The sequence below is a fragment of the Hyla sarda genome, chromosome 4 (assembly GCF_029499605.1).
Source record: "Hyla sarda isolate aHylSar1 chromosome 4, aHylSar1.hap1, whole genome shotgun sequence".
Taxonomy (NCBI): Eukaryota; Metazoa; Chordata; class Amphibia; order Anura; family Hylidae; genus Hyla; species Hyla sarda.
The window spans coordinates 98,852,940-98,869,277 of NC_079192.1; the positions used below are offsets into that span (position 1 = coordinate 98,852,940).

General features: G+C 42.3%; 1 protein-coding gene across 4 annotated transcripts in view; it reads left to right on the top strand.

Annotated features, from left to right (window-relative positions):
* The window catches only part of IGDCC3 (immunoglobulin superfamily DCC subclass member 3), a 191,829-nt gene that overhangs the window by 133,818 nt on the left and 41,673 nt on the right, over positions 1 to 16,338 (top strand). For all 4 annotated transcript variants that reach the window (XR_008892402.1, XM_056571730.1, XM_056571731.1 and 1 more), the window contains one exon: positions 15,435 to 15,579. Coding sequence is in view for 3 of the 4 variants with exons in the window: in XM_056571730.1 (XP_056427705.1) it covers positions 15,435 to 15,579 (145 nt within the window). In the remaining variant the exon portion in view is untranslated. The remainder of the gene's footprint in view (positions 1 to 15,434; positions 15,580 to 16,338) is intronic.

Consider the following 16,338-nt stretch of genomic DNA (forward strand, 5'->3'; position numbering starts at 1 on the left):
TATGGACTTTGCGGATGTTTTTTGCAAAAAACAAGCTGAGACTCTACCTCCTCACAGGCCTTATGATTGTCCTATTGACCTCCTCCCGGGCACTACTCCACCCCGGGGCAGAATCTATCCTCTGTCCGCCCCAGAGACTCTTGCTATGTCGGAGTACATCCAGGAAAATTTAAAAAAAGGCTTTATCCGTAAATCCTCCTCTCCTGCCGGAGCCGGATTTTTCTTTGTGTCCAAAAAAGATGGCTCTCTACGTCCTTGCATTGACTACCGCGGTCTTAATAAAATCACGGTAAAGAACCGCTACCCCCTACCCCTCATCTCTGAACTCTTTGATCGCCTCCAAGGTGCCCACATCTTTACCAAACTGGACTTAAGAGGTGCTTATAATCTCATCCGCATCAGAGAGGGGGATGAATGGAAAACGGCATTTAACACTAGAGATGGACACTTTGAGTATCTGGTCATGCCCTTTGGCCTGTGCAACGCCCCTGCCGTCTTCCAAGACTTTGTTAATGAAATTTTTCGTGATCTCTTATACTCCTGTGTTGTTGTATATCTGGACGATATCCTGATTTTTTCTGCCAATCTAGAAGAACACCGCCAGCATGTCCGTATGGTTCTTCAGAGACTTCGTGACAATCAACTTTATGCCAAGATAGAGAAATGTCTGTTTGAATGCCAATCTCTTCCTTTCCTAGGATACTTGGTCTCTGGCCAAGGACTACAAATGGATCCAGACAAACTCTCTGCCGTCTTAGATTGGCCACGCCCCTCCGGACTCCGTGCTATCCAACGTTTTTTGGGGTTCGCCAATTATTACAGGCAATTTATTCCACATTTTTCTACCGTTGTGGCCCCTATCGTGGCTTTAACCAAAAAAAATGCCAATCCCAAGTCTTGGCCTCCTCAAGCGGAAGACGCCTTTAAACGGCTCAAGTCTGCCTTTTCTTCGGCTCCTGTGCTCTCCAGACCTGACCCATCTAAACCCTTCCTATTGGAGGTTGATGCCTCCTCTGTAGGAGCTGGAGCGGTCCTTCTACAAAAAAATTCTTCCGGGCATGCTGTTACTTGTGGTTTTTTTTCTAGGACCTTCTCTCCGGCGGAGAGGAACTACTCCATCGGGGATCGAGAGCTTCTAGCCATTAAATTAGCACTTGAGGAATGGAGGCATCTGCTGGAGGGATCAAGATTTCCAGTTATTATTTACACCGATCACAAGAACCTCTCCTATCTCCAGTCTGCCCAACGGCTGAATCCTCGCCAGGCCAGGTGGTCTCTGTTCTTTGCCCGATTTAATTTTGAAATTCACTTTCGGCCTGCCGATAAGAACATTAGGGCCGATGCTCTCTCTCGTTCCTCGGATGCCTCGGAAGTTGAACTCTCTCCGCAACACATCATTCCTCCTGACTGCCTGATTTCCACTTCTCCAGCCTCCATCAGGCAAACTCCTCCAGGGAAGACCTTCGTCACTCCACGCCAACGCCTCGGAATCCTCAAATGGGGTCACTCCTCCCATCTCGCAGGCCATGCGGGCATCAAGAAATCTGTGCAACTCATCTCTCGCTTCTATTGGTGGCCGACTCTGGAGACGGATGTCGTGGACTTTGTGCGAGCCTGCACTGTCTGTGCCCGGGATAAGACTCCTCGCCAGAAGCCCGCTGGTTTTCTTCATCCTCTGCCTGTCCCCGAACAGCCTTGGTCTCTGATTGGTATGGATTTTATTACAGACCTACCCCCATCCCGTGGCAACACTGTTGTTTGGGTGGTTGTTGATCGATTCTCCAAGATGGCACATTTCATCCCTCTTCCTGGTCTTCCTTCAGCGCCTCAGTTGGCTAAACAATTTTATGTACACATTTTTCGTCTTCACGGGTTACCCACACAGATAGTCTCGGATAGAGGCGTCCAATTCGTGTCAAAATTCTGGAGGGCTCTCTGTAAACAACTCAAGATTAAATTAAACTTTTCTTCTGCATATCATCCTCAATCCAATGGACAAGTAGAAAGAATTAACCAGGTCTTGGGTGATTATTTACGACATTTTGTTTCCTCCCGCCAGGATGATTGGGCAGATCTTCTACCATGGGCCGAATTCTCGTATAACTTTAGAGTCTCTGAATCTTCCTCCAAATCCCCATTTTTCGTGGTGTACGGCCGTCACCCTCTTCCCCCCCTCCCTACTCCCTTGCCCTCTGGTTTGCCCGCTGTAGATGAAGTGACTCGTGATCTTTCCACCATATGGAAAGAGACCCAAGATTCTCTTTTACAGGCTTCATCTCGCATGAAAAAGTTTGCCGATAAGAAAAGAAGAGCTCCCCCCATTTTTGCTCCCGGAGACAAGGTATGGCTCTCCGCTAAATATGTCCGCTTTCGTGTCCCCAGTTACAAACTGGGTCCACGCTATCTTGGTCCTTTCAAAGTCTTGTGCCAAATTAATCCTGTCTCTTACAAACTTCTTCTTCCTCCTTCTCTCCGTATTCCTAATGCCTTTCATGTCTCTCTTCTTAAACCACTCATCATCAACCGTTTCTCTCCCAAATTAGTTTCTCCCACTCCTGTCTCCGGTTCTTCTGACGTCTTCTCAGTGAAAGAGATACTGGCCTCCAAGACGGTCAGAGGAAAAAGGTTCTTTTTAGTGGATTGGGAGGGCTGTGGACCTGAAGAGAGATCCTGGGAACCTGAGGACAACATCCTAGACAAAAGTCTGCTCCTCAGGTTCTCAGGCTCTAAGAAGAGGGGGAGACCCAAGGGGGGGGGGTACTGTTACGCCGAGCGCTCCGGGTCCCCGCTCCTCCCCGGAGCGCTCGCTTCTCTCTCGCTACCGCAGCGCTCCGGGCAGCTCCACTGACCCGGTGCGCTACGATACCGTCTCCAGCCGGGATGCGATTCGCGATGCGGGTAGCGCCCGCTCGCGATGCGCATCCCGGCTCCCGTACCTGACTCGCTCTCCGTCTGTCCTGTCCCGGCGCGCGCGGCCCCGCTCCCTAGGGGGCGCGCGCGCCGGGTCTCTGCGATTTAAAGGGCCACTGCGCCGCTGATTGGCGCAGTGGTTCCAATTAGTGTGTTCACCTGTGCACTCCCTATTTATACCTCACTTCCCCTTCACTCCCTCGCCGGATCTTGTTGCCATTGTGCCAGTGAAAGCGTTTCCTTGTGTGTTCCTAGCCTGTGTTCCAGACCTCCTGCCGTTGCCCCTGACTACGATCCTTGCTGCCTGCCCCGACCTTCTGCTACGTCCGACCTTGCTTCTGTCTACTCCCTTGTACCGCGCCTATCTTCAGCAGTCAGAGAGGTTGAGCCGTTGCTAGTGGATACGACCTGGTCACTACCGCCGCAGCAAGACCATCCCGCTTTGCGGCGGGCTCTGGTGAAAACCAGTAGTGACTTAGAACCGATCCACTAGCACGGTCCACGCCAATCCCTCTCTGGCACAGAGGATCCACTACCTGCCAGCCGGCATCGTGACAATCATGAGTTGTCTTTAACTGGGCAACCCCTTTTAATTAATAACATTAATGAAAAGAAAAGTTAAAAAGGAAATAAAATAGCTGGAGTGGGCAGAGCATATCTTTGCTGAAGTAGTGATTGATATCTTCCCAGGTAGCCGTCAAGGAGGGATCGGGAAGGAAGGTAAAAGACTCAGAAGAGTCAGTTCCTTTATTTCCTTTCTACAACACAGAATGGACCGGAAAGAAAGAGTTACTAGTTGGATGGAAGATTATTTTCATCTCATAAATGAATCAATGACTTGATTCGAGAACATGAAAATAGCATTTAGGAGCGATTGTTTAAATGTCTCTAATGCAGGGTTTATATAGGGATTCTACATAAATAATATTTCACTGGAAATCCTTTTTATGATTGATATAAGACTATAAGCCATATTTATTTTAAAATTCCAATTTAAAGTTATAAGCAGTGACAAATCTGCCAAGCCAGGGTAAATCTGACATTAGAAAATAATACCAGAGCGAATCTAGAAGGGGTTTAAAAGGGAACTGGTTAATAATTGTACTGAAAAGAGAGTTATACAGGAAAGTACACATTATACATTGAGTCTAGTGTCTATTCAGCAGGTTGATTAGTGTTGCCCTGATCTGTTGTGGCAATAAAGAGGTTAACCCCCTCCCCTGCTAATATCTACTGGGCAGAGGTTGCGAGTGGCACTGGTTCCTCGGGATTTTCTGCACAAGCTGCATTAATCCTGCTCCAGTGAAATGTAGGTCAAATCCCGAGGCTGCTTTCCAGTCATGCTGCAGACTCATCAGCTTGGCAGAACTGTCAGATAAGGCCCTGTAACTGGGCAGAGGTCTTAGTCCATCCGGTTGTCACTAGGGCAAAGATTGGTCTCTAAGCACTGGGTGAAATCTGCCCTTAAAGGAGAACTGTGGTGCAACACTTTTCACTTCCCCTGTTCCCTGGCTGCAAAAGCTAAAAAAAACTAACTTTAACTCACCTTCCTACGTTCCCCCGTTGCGCCAATATTGGCGCAACGGGGGAATGTAGGAAGGTGAGTTAAAGTTAGTTTTTTTAGTTTTTGCAGCCCGGGCACAGGGGAAGTCAAAAGTGTTGCGCCACAGTTCCCCTTTAAACCAGTCAAGGAAGTAGATTGTATGGCTTCATAGCTTCTATCAACATTAGATGTTTCATTTATTTAAAAGTTACACTAAAAAGTTATATACAATAATGACAAAAAGAATTTGCAAAGATATGTCCAAAATAGATATGTCCAAAATGGGCAAATTAGTTACAAAAATTTCTGTGAATGGAATAAGGTTGTTGTGGGACCACGTACAATGGTTTTTACAAGCCTCATTTAGATGTACAGATCACAGATATTTCTGCTTCAGATCTGCTGCATGTAAACATATCCTTTGACATTATGACTAGGAAATAGCATATGGGCCATAAGTTCAATTACCACAACACTTTATATGTTATTGTACTTGTGAATGAAAATTAAACTTCTCCAGTAGACCAGCTCTTTAAAAAGACCAGACCAGATTTTTTGAGGCAGATATTCAGTTTCATCATATATTAGGCAAAGACTAGGCTCACAGACTCTCTCTAAATCTGTACATCGATCACACTGCCATCCGAGTGGAGCAGACCATTAAAAAGCAGATATGAATGGACACAGTGCTCAGCTGAGCGCTTCTGCCCATTCATTTAAGTGATCATGGAGGGTCTCCAAACCTGGAGTTTTAATTTCTGTCTTTTTACAATCGTCATGAGTTTGATTTTAAAAAGTACCTGTCACCAAATAAACTTTTCTAAACTAACTCAGGCTATGTTCCCTAACTACTCCTATCACTCCTCCCACCCTTAAAAAAATTCAGAGCTTTGTACCTTTATTCTTGCTCACATAGGGCACTTCCCAGTAGGCATGATATTACTGAAGCCTGCTGGGGGACCACTTCTGCCCTCACATCATTGCAGTGCTGTGATAAATAGAAGACTTCAAGCTCTGTGCGTCTTTCAGTGTGGCTCTATGCATGTTTCAGTAAGGCTCTTTGCAGCTTTCAGTGAGGCTCTGCACAGCTGTTAATCAAGCTCAGTGCAGAGAAATGCTTCCTGAGTTTGGTCTCCGGCCAGGCTGGGAGGAGACCAAATTCACTGTATTAGTTGTGGCAGGAAAGAGAACAGAGCCACCTAGTGGCCGTTTTTTCTATTACATTTTAAACATATTTATGTTGATAACTTTAAATGCATGTAAATCGGAAAGTGTCTGCTAATTACACAAGGAACACTATATTAAAAGTTTTATTTGGTGACAGGTACTCTTTAACTATAGTCTATTGCTATAGTATTCAGATGTAGGAACACAAAACAGGATGGTGGGTTGCATTAGGCTGTAAAACTAGAGAATGGGCATACCTTACTACTGACCGCTATTTTCCAGTTCATATAAATATATTGCAGGTTTTCATAGTTCAGCTTGTATTGTCTAGCAGGATCAGCTATAACTATAACTAGAAAAGAGAGACCAAGTTTGAAGGAACTCCATTCTTAGTTAGGTGTGGGCCCAAAGGTAGGACTTGCATCTTTGTGAAACAGTACATTCAGCTTCACTTAAAAATAGTGTTGCTCGCGAATATTCGCAATTCGAATATTATTCGCGAATATCGCATATTCGCGAATTCGCGAATTTCGCGAATATAGCGCTATATATTCGTAATTACGAATATTCGTTTTTTTTTTTTGGTTTTTTTCTTCACAGTACACATCACAGTGATCACCTCTCTCTGCTTCCAGCTCGTGTGGTGTAAAGAAGACTCCAATACTACTGTGTTAGACTGGCGTGCGAAAATTCGCATATGCGAATATTAGCATATGCTAATTTTTCGCATATGCGAATTTTCACATATGTTAATTTTCGCATACGCGTATTTTCGCATGCGCGAAAATAAAACGAGAATATAACGAATATGCGAATATTCGCGAATATATGATGAATATTCGTCCGTATATTCGCGAATATTCGCGAATTCGAATATGGCCTATGCCGCTCAACACTACTTAAAAACTCTATCCTCCCTATGGGTATGTTTACACGACACTTGCAGTACAATCCCCTTGACTTATCCGTTGCTGTGTGCACAGCGGAAGATTCGCTATTAGTTGTGAACATTTGATGTGGATCTGAATGCCGCTGAAAGATTGAACATGTTCCATCTTCCGGTGGAATGTACCAGAGATATCGTTTGTCAATGGGATGGGGCTTATGTCTATGGCAAATTGGCGTGGACACAGGAGCTTATTCCAGATAAAGTCTGTATAATTTTCCTCTCTGAAGTTCCTCAGTGTAAACATATCCTAAAAAGATTTAATATGATAGCTACTGTAAATGAATGCTAATTTTATTTGGGTCATCTTAAAGGGGTACTCCACTTGGCCAGTGTTTAGAACATTTAGTTCTGAACGCTGTGTGCGTACTGTGGAGGTCGGCCAGGCCCCCTCGTGATGTCACGCCATGCCCCCTCAATGCAAGTCTATGGGAGGGGGCGTGGCGGCCGCCACGCACCCTCCCGTAGACTTGCATTGAGGGGCGTGGCATGACATCACAAGGGGGCGTGGCCGACCCCCGCAGTGCACACACAGCGTTTGGAACTAAATGTTCTAAACACTGGCCAAGTGGAGTACCCCTTTAAGGGAATGAGGTTGACATAGCTTCTTTTTTTTTTTTTTTTTTTTAAACATTGCAGTTTTTCATTCAGTTTTTTGAGCTAAAGCTAAAAGGAATGGAAATATAAAGCAAGGATTTAAACTTCTCCTTCCTGCTGGATCCACATCTAGCTTAATAAACAAAAATCTACATCAAAAACTGCGCTGTCCTTTTCCAAAAAATACTGGCACACCAGCCTACATGAATCCTGTCAGAACCTAAATAAATTCAAAGATGTTTTGGAGAAAAATGTCTAAAATAATAAAATGTGCTCATCCTATATCTTCTCGCTCACACTGTATACATGTAGCGCACCTGTCTACTGATGATTGGCTTCATATAAAAACTTATTTCTCTTCTATGACACTTCTATAGTTTCCTTTTTAATGACATCTGTTGTCACTACCAGCAATGTACCATAGAAAATACCTTATCTGCGACTACTTTGCACTGAATAATAACAATTCTGAAAAGAATATTTTGTCTATTGTCTTTTCACCTTTTGATCAATGTAAGCAGAGGTGCCAGGAGTAACATACTGCAAAACCAGATTATCACTTTAGTTAAATACCTGAGCGATAGAATATACCTCGAGGGTATGTTGAAGAGGCTAGCACATTGCCCCCCATCTGGTGCAGTGTGACAGTCAAGGGAGGTGATGCTGAGGGGAGCTCAGTGGGTGTAAATCACACACAAAGACACTAACACCTCTGGGGATGTGTGTGAGGGTGGCAATGAGCCGGCACTGAATGATGAAATACAAATAAGAGATCATAACAAGCTGAAATTATACGTAGCTAAATACAAACATACTTGTTCATATATAAAATCTTAATTTCAAGACTGTACATACAGTACCTTAGAAGAAGACCATGTGGATGTTACACGGCCCATGGAGAGACAGGGGGCCGCCCTAGTTGGTCACTTCCACTTACTGGATTGTAATAACTTATGCAGGACTCCCTTCTCCAGAAATAGTGGATCAAGAGGGTGGGGAATTGTTTTAGAGTCATTGAATGAAAGGCAAACAAGACCAGGTCCTACTGCTCTGGATGTTAAAACTTAACACCATAATGGGAGGATCATAATAAATCTTACAATGAGACGGTCCTCATATATGAGGTGCTTAATGGGGTACTCCCGTACACATCTTATCCCCTATCCAAAGGAAAGGGGATAAGATGTCTGATCACAGGGGTCCCGCTGCTGGGAACCCCCGTGATCTCTCCTGCAGCATCCCCTGTCATCTGGTGCACGGCCGCTCCCATAGACTTGCATTGAGGGTGCGGGTGGGACATCACAAGAGGGCAGGGCCATGACATCACAAGCCTCTGGCCCCTGCATTGCCAGTCATCAGGCGACGGGTGCTGCAGGAGAGATCGCGGGGGTTCCTTTGGATAGGAGATAAGATGTCTAGGGGCGGAGTACCTCTTTAAGGCTAATGCTATACTGAGAATTATTATTCCAGTGAATCTGGAGCTCTACAGTATCTCAGTAGTAAAAAAATAAGGACTGTCACTTTTGACATGTTGTAGAGACCTGTCAAAAGTTTTGATCGGTTAGGGTCTGAGTGTTCAGATCACAACCGATAGCTAGGACCAGCTGGGAGAAAAGCACACAAAGCGAGACAAATTACAATGTGAGTCTATGAGATTGTCTTGGTCAGCCACACTTTTCTTCCACCTTCTAATAATTAGTTGGACACTGACTGATTGAAACTTTTCTCTGGGACATGTTTTTTTTTTTTAAATGATAGGCACACTCAACTTGCAGTGTTACAAAAAGTCTCCATGTAGTCCTGGCCTGGGACTGGATCTTTACTTTGCAGCTTTTAGAAAACTGCCGCTAAAGTTTTTGAGTCAAAGCCATAGGTGTATTCAAAATGAATGGGAAAAAATATATAGAACATTTTTATAGGTCTCCTTTCTGATGGATCTAATTCATCAATTTCTTTAAAAAGGAAAAATGTAAATTTCCCATGGACCTACAGTATTCAGACCCTTTGCTATGACACTTGACATGCCACGGCCGACACACCTCCCCCATAGAGCTGTATGGGGTCGGGTCGTGGAGGGGGCGTACCATTGACCTCAGTGAGGTCGATGCTACGCGCAATAACCGCAGCACAGTGTGGCAATGCCGGGGTCCCCTTCGGGAGATAACGGGGGGTCCCAATGGTTGGACCCCACCCAATCAAACACTTATCCCCTATTCTGTAGATAGGGGATAAGTGTATTTAGGCTGCAGATGTCCTTTTAAAGAAAACAAATGAAAGCCACCTGGAGTAGCAAAAAAAAGGACTTGACTACTCCCAGATAGTGAGAAACAAGATTTTCTGGTCAAATGAAACTAAGTACTGACTAAAGGGTGTGAATAGTAAAGGGGTTTTCACTTTTAATGTATTTACAAAGATTTCTAATATTCTGAATAATGGGGGGAACCCTTTTTAAGCATAACAAAATGTGAAAAAAGTGATAAGGCCCAAAGACTTTCTGAATTGGAATTAGAGTGAGTAAACAATATAAAAACATATATGTGCTGTCCAAATCCTGAAGAGCATTATTTTTACTAATTGTATATGCGCCACTAAGAACAAGTAATGCACAATCATTTTTATATCTTGTCTTTAACATCACATATATGAATGTGGAATTGTAAACAAATGATGACCCTCCACAACTTCAGTTCCCATGATCAACTATAGAGTGAAGAAATATGGAATACATATATGTTGCTAAAGTCAGGAGATGAAGAGAATCTGACAGCTATTTCACCCGCACCCAATATACTAGGTTATAGTGTGGGTAAATAGCTGTGAAAGAAGAGTTGCTTACATCTCAACTACTTAATGATGCAGGGCGTACAGGTACAATCTTGTTCCCCAGGTTCATAAGGCACCTGTGCATACCTGTATGACCTGATGGTTAAGTGGCTTTGAAGCAAGCAGTAAGTCTCGGCTACTATCAGTAGCCAGACACTCACTGCTTATACCGGGCAGCAGCGATCCCACCGATCACACTGTATAATGCTATGCCATAGGCATAGCATTACACAGTGAGTGCAATTTAATTATTGGATATAAAAGTCCCCTATGGGGATTTAAAAAGTGTAAAAAAATATATTTCTATAATTATAAAAAAAACAACAACTCCCCAATCAAAAATAAAATGACCCTTATTTTCCCTTTAAAAAAAATAAAAATTCACATATTTGGTATTGCCACATGCATAAATGTTCAAACTATTAAAATATATTACCACCAAGAAAATTAAGAACGGAGCACTCACCCGGTTAATATCCTGAATATGCAGATGAACAACGATGGGGTGTGCGTCTTTGGCAGGGAGGCGGTAAATGGAACAGGGGGAGCTCAGACGCCGGCCAAGGACCGTATCATGCTTGACAAAGTGCAGTTTGGCGTGATACAGTCCCTGGCCAGTGTCTGAGCTCCCCACGTTCCATCTACCGCCTCCCTGCCGAAGACGCACACCCCATCATTGTTCAGCTGCATATTCAGGATATTAACCAGGTGAGTGCTTCGTTCTTCATTTTCTTGGTGGTAATTGCATTTGGAGTTCTCTTTATATTCGTGAAGCACCTCCCGCAACTCCTGGCCGGTAATAGTATGTTCCATTATCAGTAATCCATAGAATTTAGCAGTGTTTTGTCCATTGCCAATTCATCATTCTCCAGCTTTTTCTTAGTGTTATATATTAAAATATATTGTTTTTGATCCTGCCACCTAAATGGCGTAAACATAAGAAAATACTAAACACCTGATTTTTAATCACATCATATATCAGAATTTTTTTTATAAAAAGTGATCAAAAAGTCCCATCAAAACAATGGTACAGATAAAAACTACACAAAAAATGAGCCCTCATACATCCCTGTATGTGGAAAAATAAAAAAGGGGTCTGAAAGAGACAATTTTATGCATAACAATAAGTACAAGTAGTACAATAGTAAAAAAAAAAAAAAAAAAAAAAAAACTGTATAAATTGGGCATCATTTTAATTGCATAGATCTACAAAATAAACATAGAGTATCATTTTTAGCAAGTGCACTGTGTAAAAACCAAGGGGGGCATTTACTAACAGGCATCATTTAGCACATAACCGCTCTTTTTACAGCTATTCACCTGCACTATAACTAAGTATCTTAGGTTTAGTGGGGGGTAAAATAGCTGTTATATTCTCTTTAAGTTCCTATTAACGACCAAGAAATCACATCCATTGGTGCTATGTAAAATTAGAATTGTCATTTATCAGGAACCAGAAAATATGACCAATATCAATAGATTGACCAAGATGCCCCATTACACTCATGATTCTTCACATATCCCAATGAAAAAAAGGATTTTCAAGATATAACAAAACATTTGCCTGTTTGGGACATCTTTGTAATATAACTTCTGACCTCTACAGTAAAGTAAAAATAACTGGTTTCCATGGCAACTAGTCAGGTTGTTCCTTGTATTTCCGAAGAACATTCTTTTTGGAAGCAATGGACTCTGGAGACTATCCTAAATTGTATTTACATATATCTATACAGTACACAGTCAGCAGATTAGTACTCCAGAAAAACTATAGATCACTGCATGAGTGAAGAGCGATGTAGCAATTGTTTAATCAAACACATTCCGGGTCACAGAGCGACTGCTGAGCAAGTTCCCTGTAGCTCTGTGTGTCAGCTCGCGACTGCCAGCGGGAAATCCGCCGCTACAGATTTCCTGCCAGCAGTCCTGAGCAGACACGCAGAGCTACCTGGCCGCAGCAGGGAGTTCGCTCTGCAGTTGCTCTTTGACTGTTGGCAGCACATCCGCAAAGTCAAATACGTTGCAGATGCGCTGTGTGTGACCCTACCCTTAGGGTTTATTCACACATACAGTATCCTGTGCATATTTGATGTGCAGGATTTCAGACTACAGATGTGATCAGTCAATTAGTTAACACTGAAATCTGCGGCATAAAATCTGCAGCTGCAAATCTGAGCAGGATACTCTAATGTGAATAGACCCTTAAAGAGATAATTTACCTTTCAGAATCAATAAACAAATGAAAATGCTTTTTTGTGAAACCGACCAAAGATGACATGTATGTTCTGCTTTAAATATTTGCCCAGGTTTATCAAACATAGTTTGTTATGGAGCGATCAGATACTTTTTCCAGTTATTGGCGGAGATTTATCATTGTTCTGCTGTGCAAAGTCCTTTTTTTGTGTTTTTTTTTGTTTTGCAGTTTTTTTTGCTGTTGTGCACCAAATTTATCAAAAAGGCGCAACAGACTTTATGTGTCCCAAATTGGAATAACAGAGAGCTGTCGGATCTGTCTGCTAAGACACATGCACCAACCTTCAGACTAAATGCGGCTTTTTTTTTCTATTATAACTGTTTATTTATTAGTTTTTTAAAAGTAAAATAACATTCACATTTTCACATAAATGCAAAAAAATAGAGAAAATGAGAAAAGATATAAAAATGAAACAAAGCAAAATTATATAAGGGATACAAAAGTAAAACAGTGATCCCAGTACATGTCTCTACCTTATCTGGAGATAACTGTACAAGAAGGAGTGCAAAATTATAAATCATGTGTACGTAACTAGTCTTAATAAAGTAAGAAACTAGAGTGGAGGGAAACCCCATAATAACATATATTCCATAAACTGGAAAACAAACCTGTTACAGAGCTGCCTCCCTTGCAGCAGCCATTGTCACTGGGATTTTCACCACTCCCTGGTCTCAAAACTTGGGTCTCTCACTTTGCGCTCTCCAGTTTATTAGGTGAGTGACAATATAAGGCAATTTGGTTCATGGAGTAACCCAAATGCAGGAATACTCTCTCCAGCTGGTTGTTAGAAAATACAATGACAGCAGTGGTGCCTCCAGCTGTTGCCAAATGGAAAATCTAATACAGCATGAAAATACTAGCTTGTCTGGCATGTCTTAATTGTATGTACTAATCTGTCCAAATATATATATATATATATATATATATATATATATATATATATATAGTTGGACGCACAAGATCAAATACTTATCCCCTATCCTGGACTTCTGTATTGGTTATTTTTTCTTTAAACTTAATATATATATATATATATATATATATATATATATATATATATATATATATACATACAAACAATATGATATTGTTTATAAAAAAAATTCCTCTCATATTTCTTCCAACTTTGGGTATTGTTCTTATTTTAAATTGAATTTGTGGTGACCTTGTCCTATCCCTTGTGTTAATTCCCCTCAGCTAGAGTCCCTCCATCTCCACAGGGCTCTCCTGCAGGGCTGGCCTCTTGGTCGCCTCATATAATTGTATTTGCAGGTCTATTATTTAATGTATAGGTATAATAAATGTATAGGACCTTCCCAGGTCATGTGATCTACAGTTGTGAATGAACATATGCTTAAGGACCTTCCTGGGTCATGTGGTGTACCCAGAGTTTACTGGGTTCAGGATTTGCAGGTTTGCTGGCCAATGAGCTTAGTCCAGACCCCTATTATATAAAGGGCTGCAGTCTGTAAATTCTCTCTCTTGGTTACCTCAGGAGACACTGTTTAATTGTAAAGACTGTTGCATAAATGTTCAAGTAAAAGTTTCCAGTTATCTCATAAAATCTGCTGTGGACATTCCATTTATTATCCCTGCCGTTTGTGGGACGGTTGGCGGCAGGATCTTCAATGCTAAGGAAACCTCACCCTGGCGTCATGACAAGTAAGGGTTGATATCACCAGACCCTTCATTCACCATTGCAACACCCCAGACACCACAAATACAACCCACCCAAGTATGAAAACGATTAAATTTGCCTCCGGCTACGGAAAGTTTGATTTCACTGAATTTTGGTTTTGAATGGAAGCGGTTTGTATGTTTTACCTAGGGGTGATAACTCCCATGAATCCTTCTTCCTTGTATTTGTGTGATTATTCTAAAATATTTTGTAGTGTTCATAATGTGTTAAAGAATCTAAACGAAAAGGAAAAAGGTAGGAGCGCTCCTAGTGTAGCACAGATGATGTATGAGGAGTCACACAAGACAGTGTTGTGCTTACCGATATGTGTTGCGCTCAGGGCACAACACCTCTGCATGCATCATTCGTGGCAAGGGATGGCAGCCTCTCTGTCTTCCTGTCTGTGCGGATGCAACAGCGGTAACAAAATGTTACGATTACGAGAAAGAAAAATACTCCGGCTGAAGAAAAATGACGGATTCCAGGCACTAATCCCGAAGGAACAATAAAAGATCATTTATTCTGTATAAAATTCCATAAAAACAATGCATTTCTAACCCAGCTGGGTTCTTACTCAGGTATTGGAGGACTAACACAAACATTATACCAGTCTCCCCACTGGGTGGCCTGGACTTACCAAACCTAAAATATTGCCTAGCTGCCCAGTTTTACTAACCGAATGATAACCAATTCTTAAATGCCTTCTTTAGGCCTCTTCTCTCCTAACACCCTAATGTGGTTCCCCAACGTGGGTAATCATAAGCAATAAAGTGGGGGTACACTCCCTCAGTGTCTGGTGCACTCACAGTCATAACCTTAAAGGGGTACTCCGCCCCTAGACATCTTATCCCCTATCCGATCTCCCTGCTGCACCTGGCATTCGTTTAGATAATCGGGTGCCGTTCCGGAGGCTTGTGATGTCATGGTCACGCCCCGCTCGTGACATCACGGCCATGCCCTCTCAATGCAAGTCTATGGGTTGACTGGCTGACTTGCATTGAAGGGGCATGGCCGTGATGTCACGAGCGAGCCATCACCGTGACGTCACGAGCCTCCTCCCCACATCACCAGTCATCCAGCACGGAGCAAAGTTCGCTCCGTACATCGGATGTCTGGGGTGCCGCAGCTGAGATCCCAGGGGTCCCCAGCAGCGGGACATCCGCGATCAGACATCTTTGTATAGGGGATAAGATATCTAGGGGCGGAGTACCCCTTTAAACTGATATGAGACCCCTCTCCTCTCCATTTTGTATTTAATACCCACGATTTTCTCTGGCCAGTCACCAGTTGCCTTCAGTTTGTGAATTTATTGTTAAGGCTTAATGTTTTCTCAGAACTTTTGTAAGCTTGACTTGATTGTTGTCTAGTTTTTATAATTATCTTTTATTGCATCGATGAAACACATATTGTTATTAAATTGGGAACATCCATTCCAAAAATTACTTTTTAACTGTTTTTTCCTGTTTTTTTTTTTCAAGAAAATAAAGATGTCTACAAAATATTTGCTTTTCTTTCACAGCTATATCAGACTTTCACATCTTTCCCCATGATGCAACCTTAGAAGAGGGCGATGTGGCAAGGTTCCAATGTCAGATCCATGGTCTGCCAGAGCCAGATATTGTATGGGAGCGGAGTGGTGAAATAATTGATACAGAAAACCCAAGGTACATGTTTACCAAGAACGTAAAGGGTACCTGTGATTTGGTTAAAAAAAAAAGAATATTACTGAATTCTTACTATACTGTACTTATAATTCAGCCCTGACACCCAATTCACATGCCAGGCTATCTATGGTTATTGTCTCCTTTGCTTGGGGGAATTTCCAACAAATAGGACACATTCCAGTACTCTTTTGCTGGGCACTTCTGCCACTCTACTACCCATTTGGGGAATGATATAAATTTTAGCTAATAAAAATGCATGTAAACAATAATAAATAAAAAAAAACTTTTTATACACGATACTTTAAAAAAAAAAAAATTGCGTGTTGTTTGGAAGATAAACAGTATTGCAGCACTTTACCAGCCTTATCAGGGATCCCTGTGCAAAATGTGAGATGTAAGGGATTGATGTGAAGTCTGTGATAGGGTGGTCCCACATTGGGTTCATGCTGTATGTCACTGGTATCCATTGGTACCCTGCCATAAAAGGTGATCCCAATTTATGCTGTAACATACTGCAGTGGGCCCCTTTCCAAAGTCTCCAATGACTTAGTTCGGGCTGCTTTCTGCAGCAGGTATCGTGTATCCTTAAATGGGTACTCCAGTGGAAAAAAAAATTCATATCAACTGGTGCCAGAAAGTTAAACAGATTCGTAAATTACTTCTATTAAAAAATCTTAATCCTTCCAGTACTTATCTGCTGCTGTATGCTCAGGAGGAAGTGGTGTAGTTCTTTTCTGTTTGACCGCAGTGCTCTCTGCT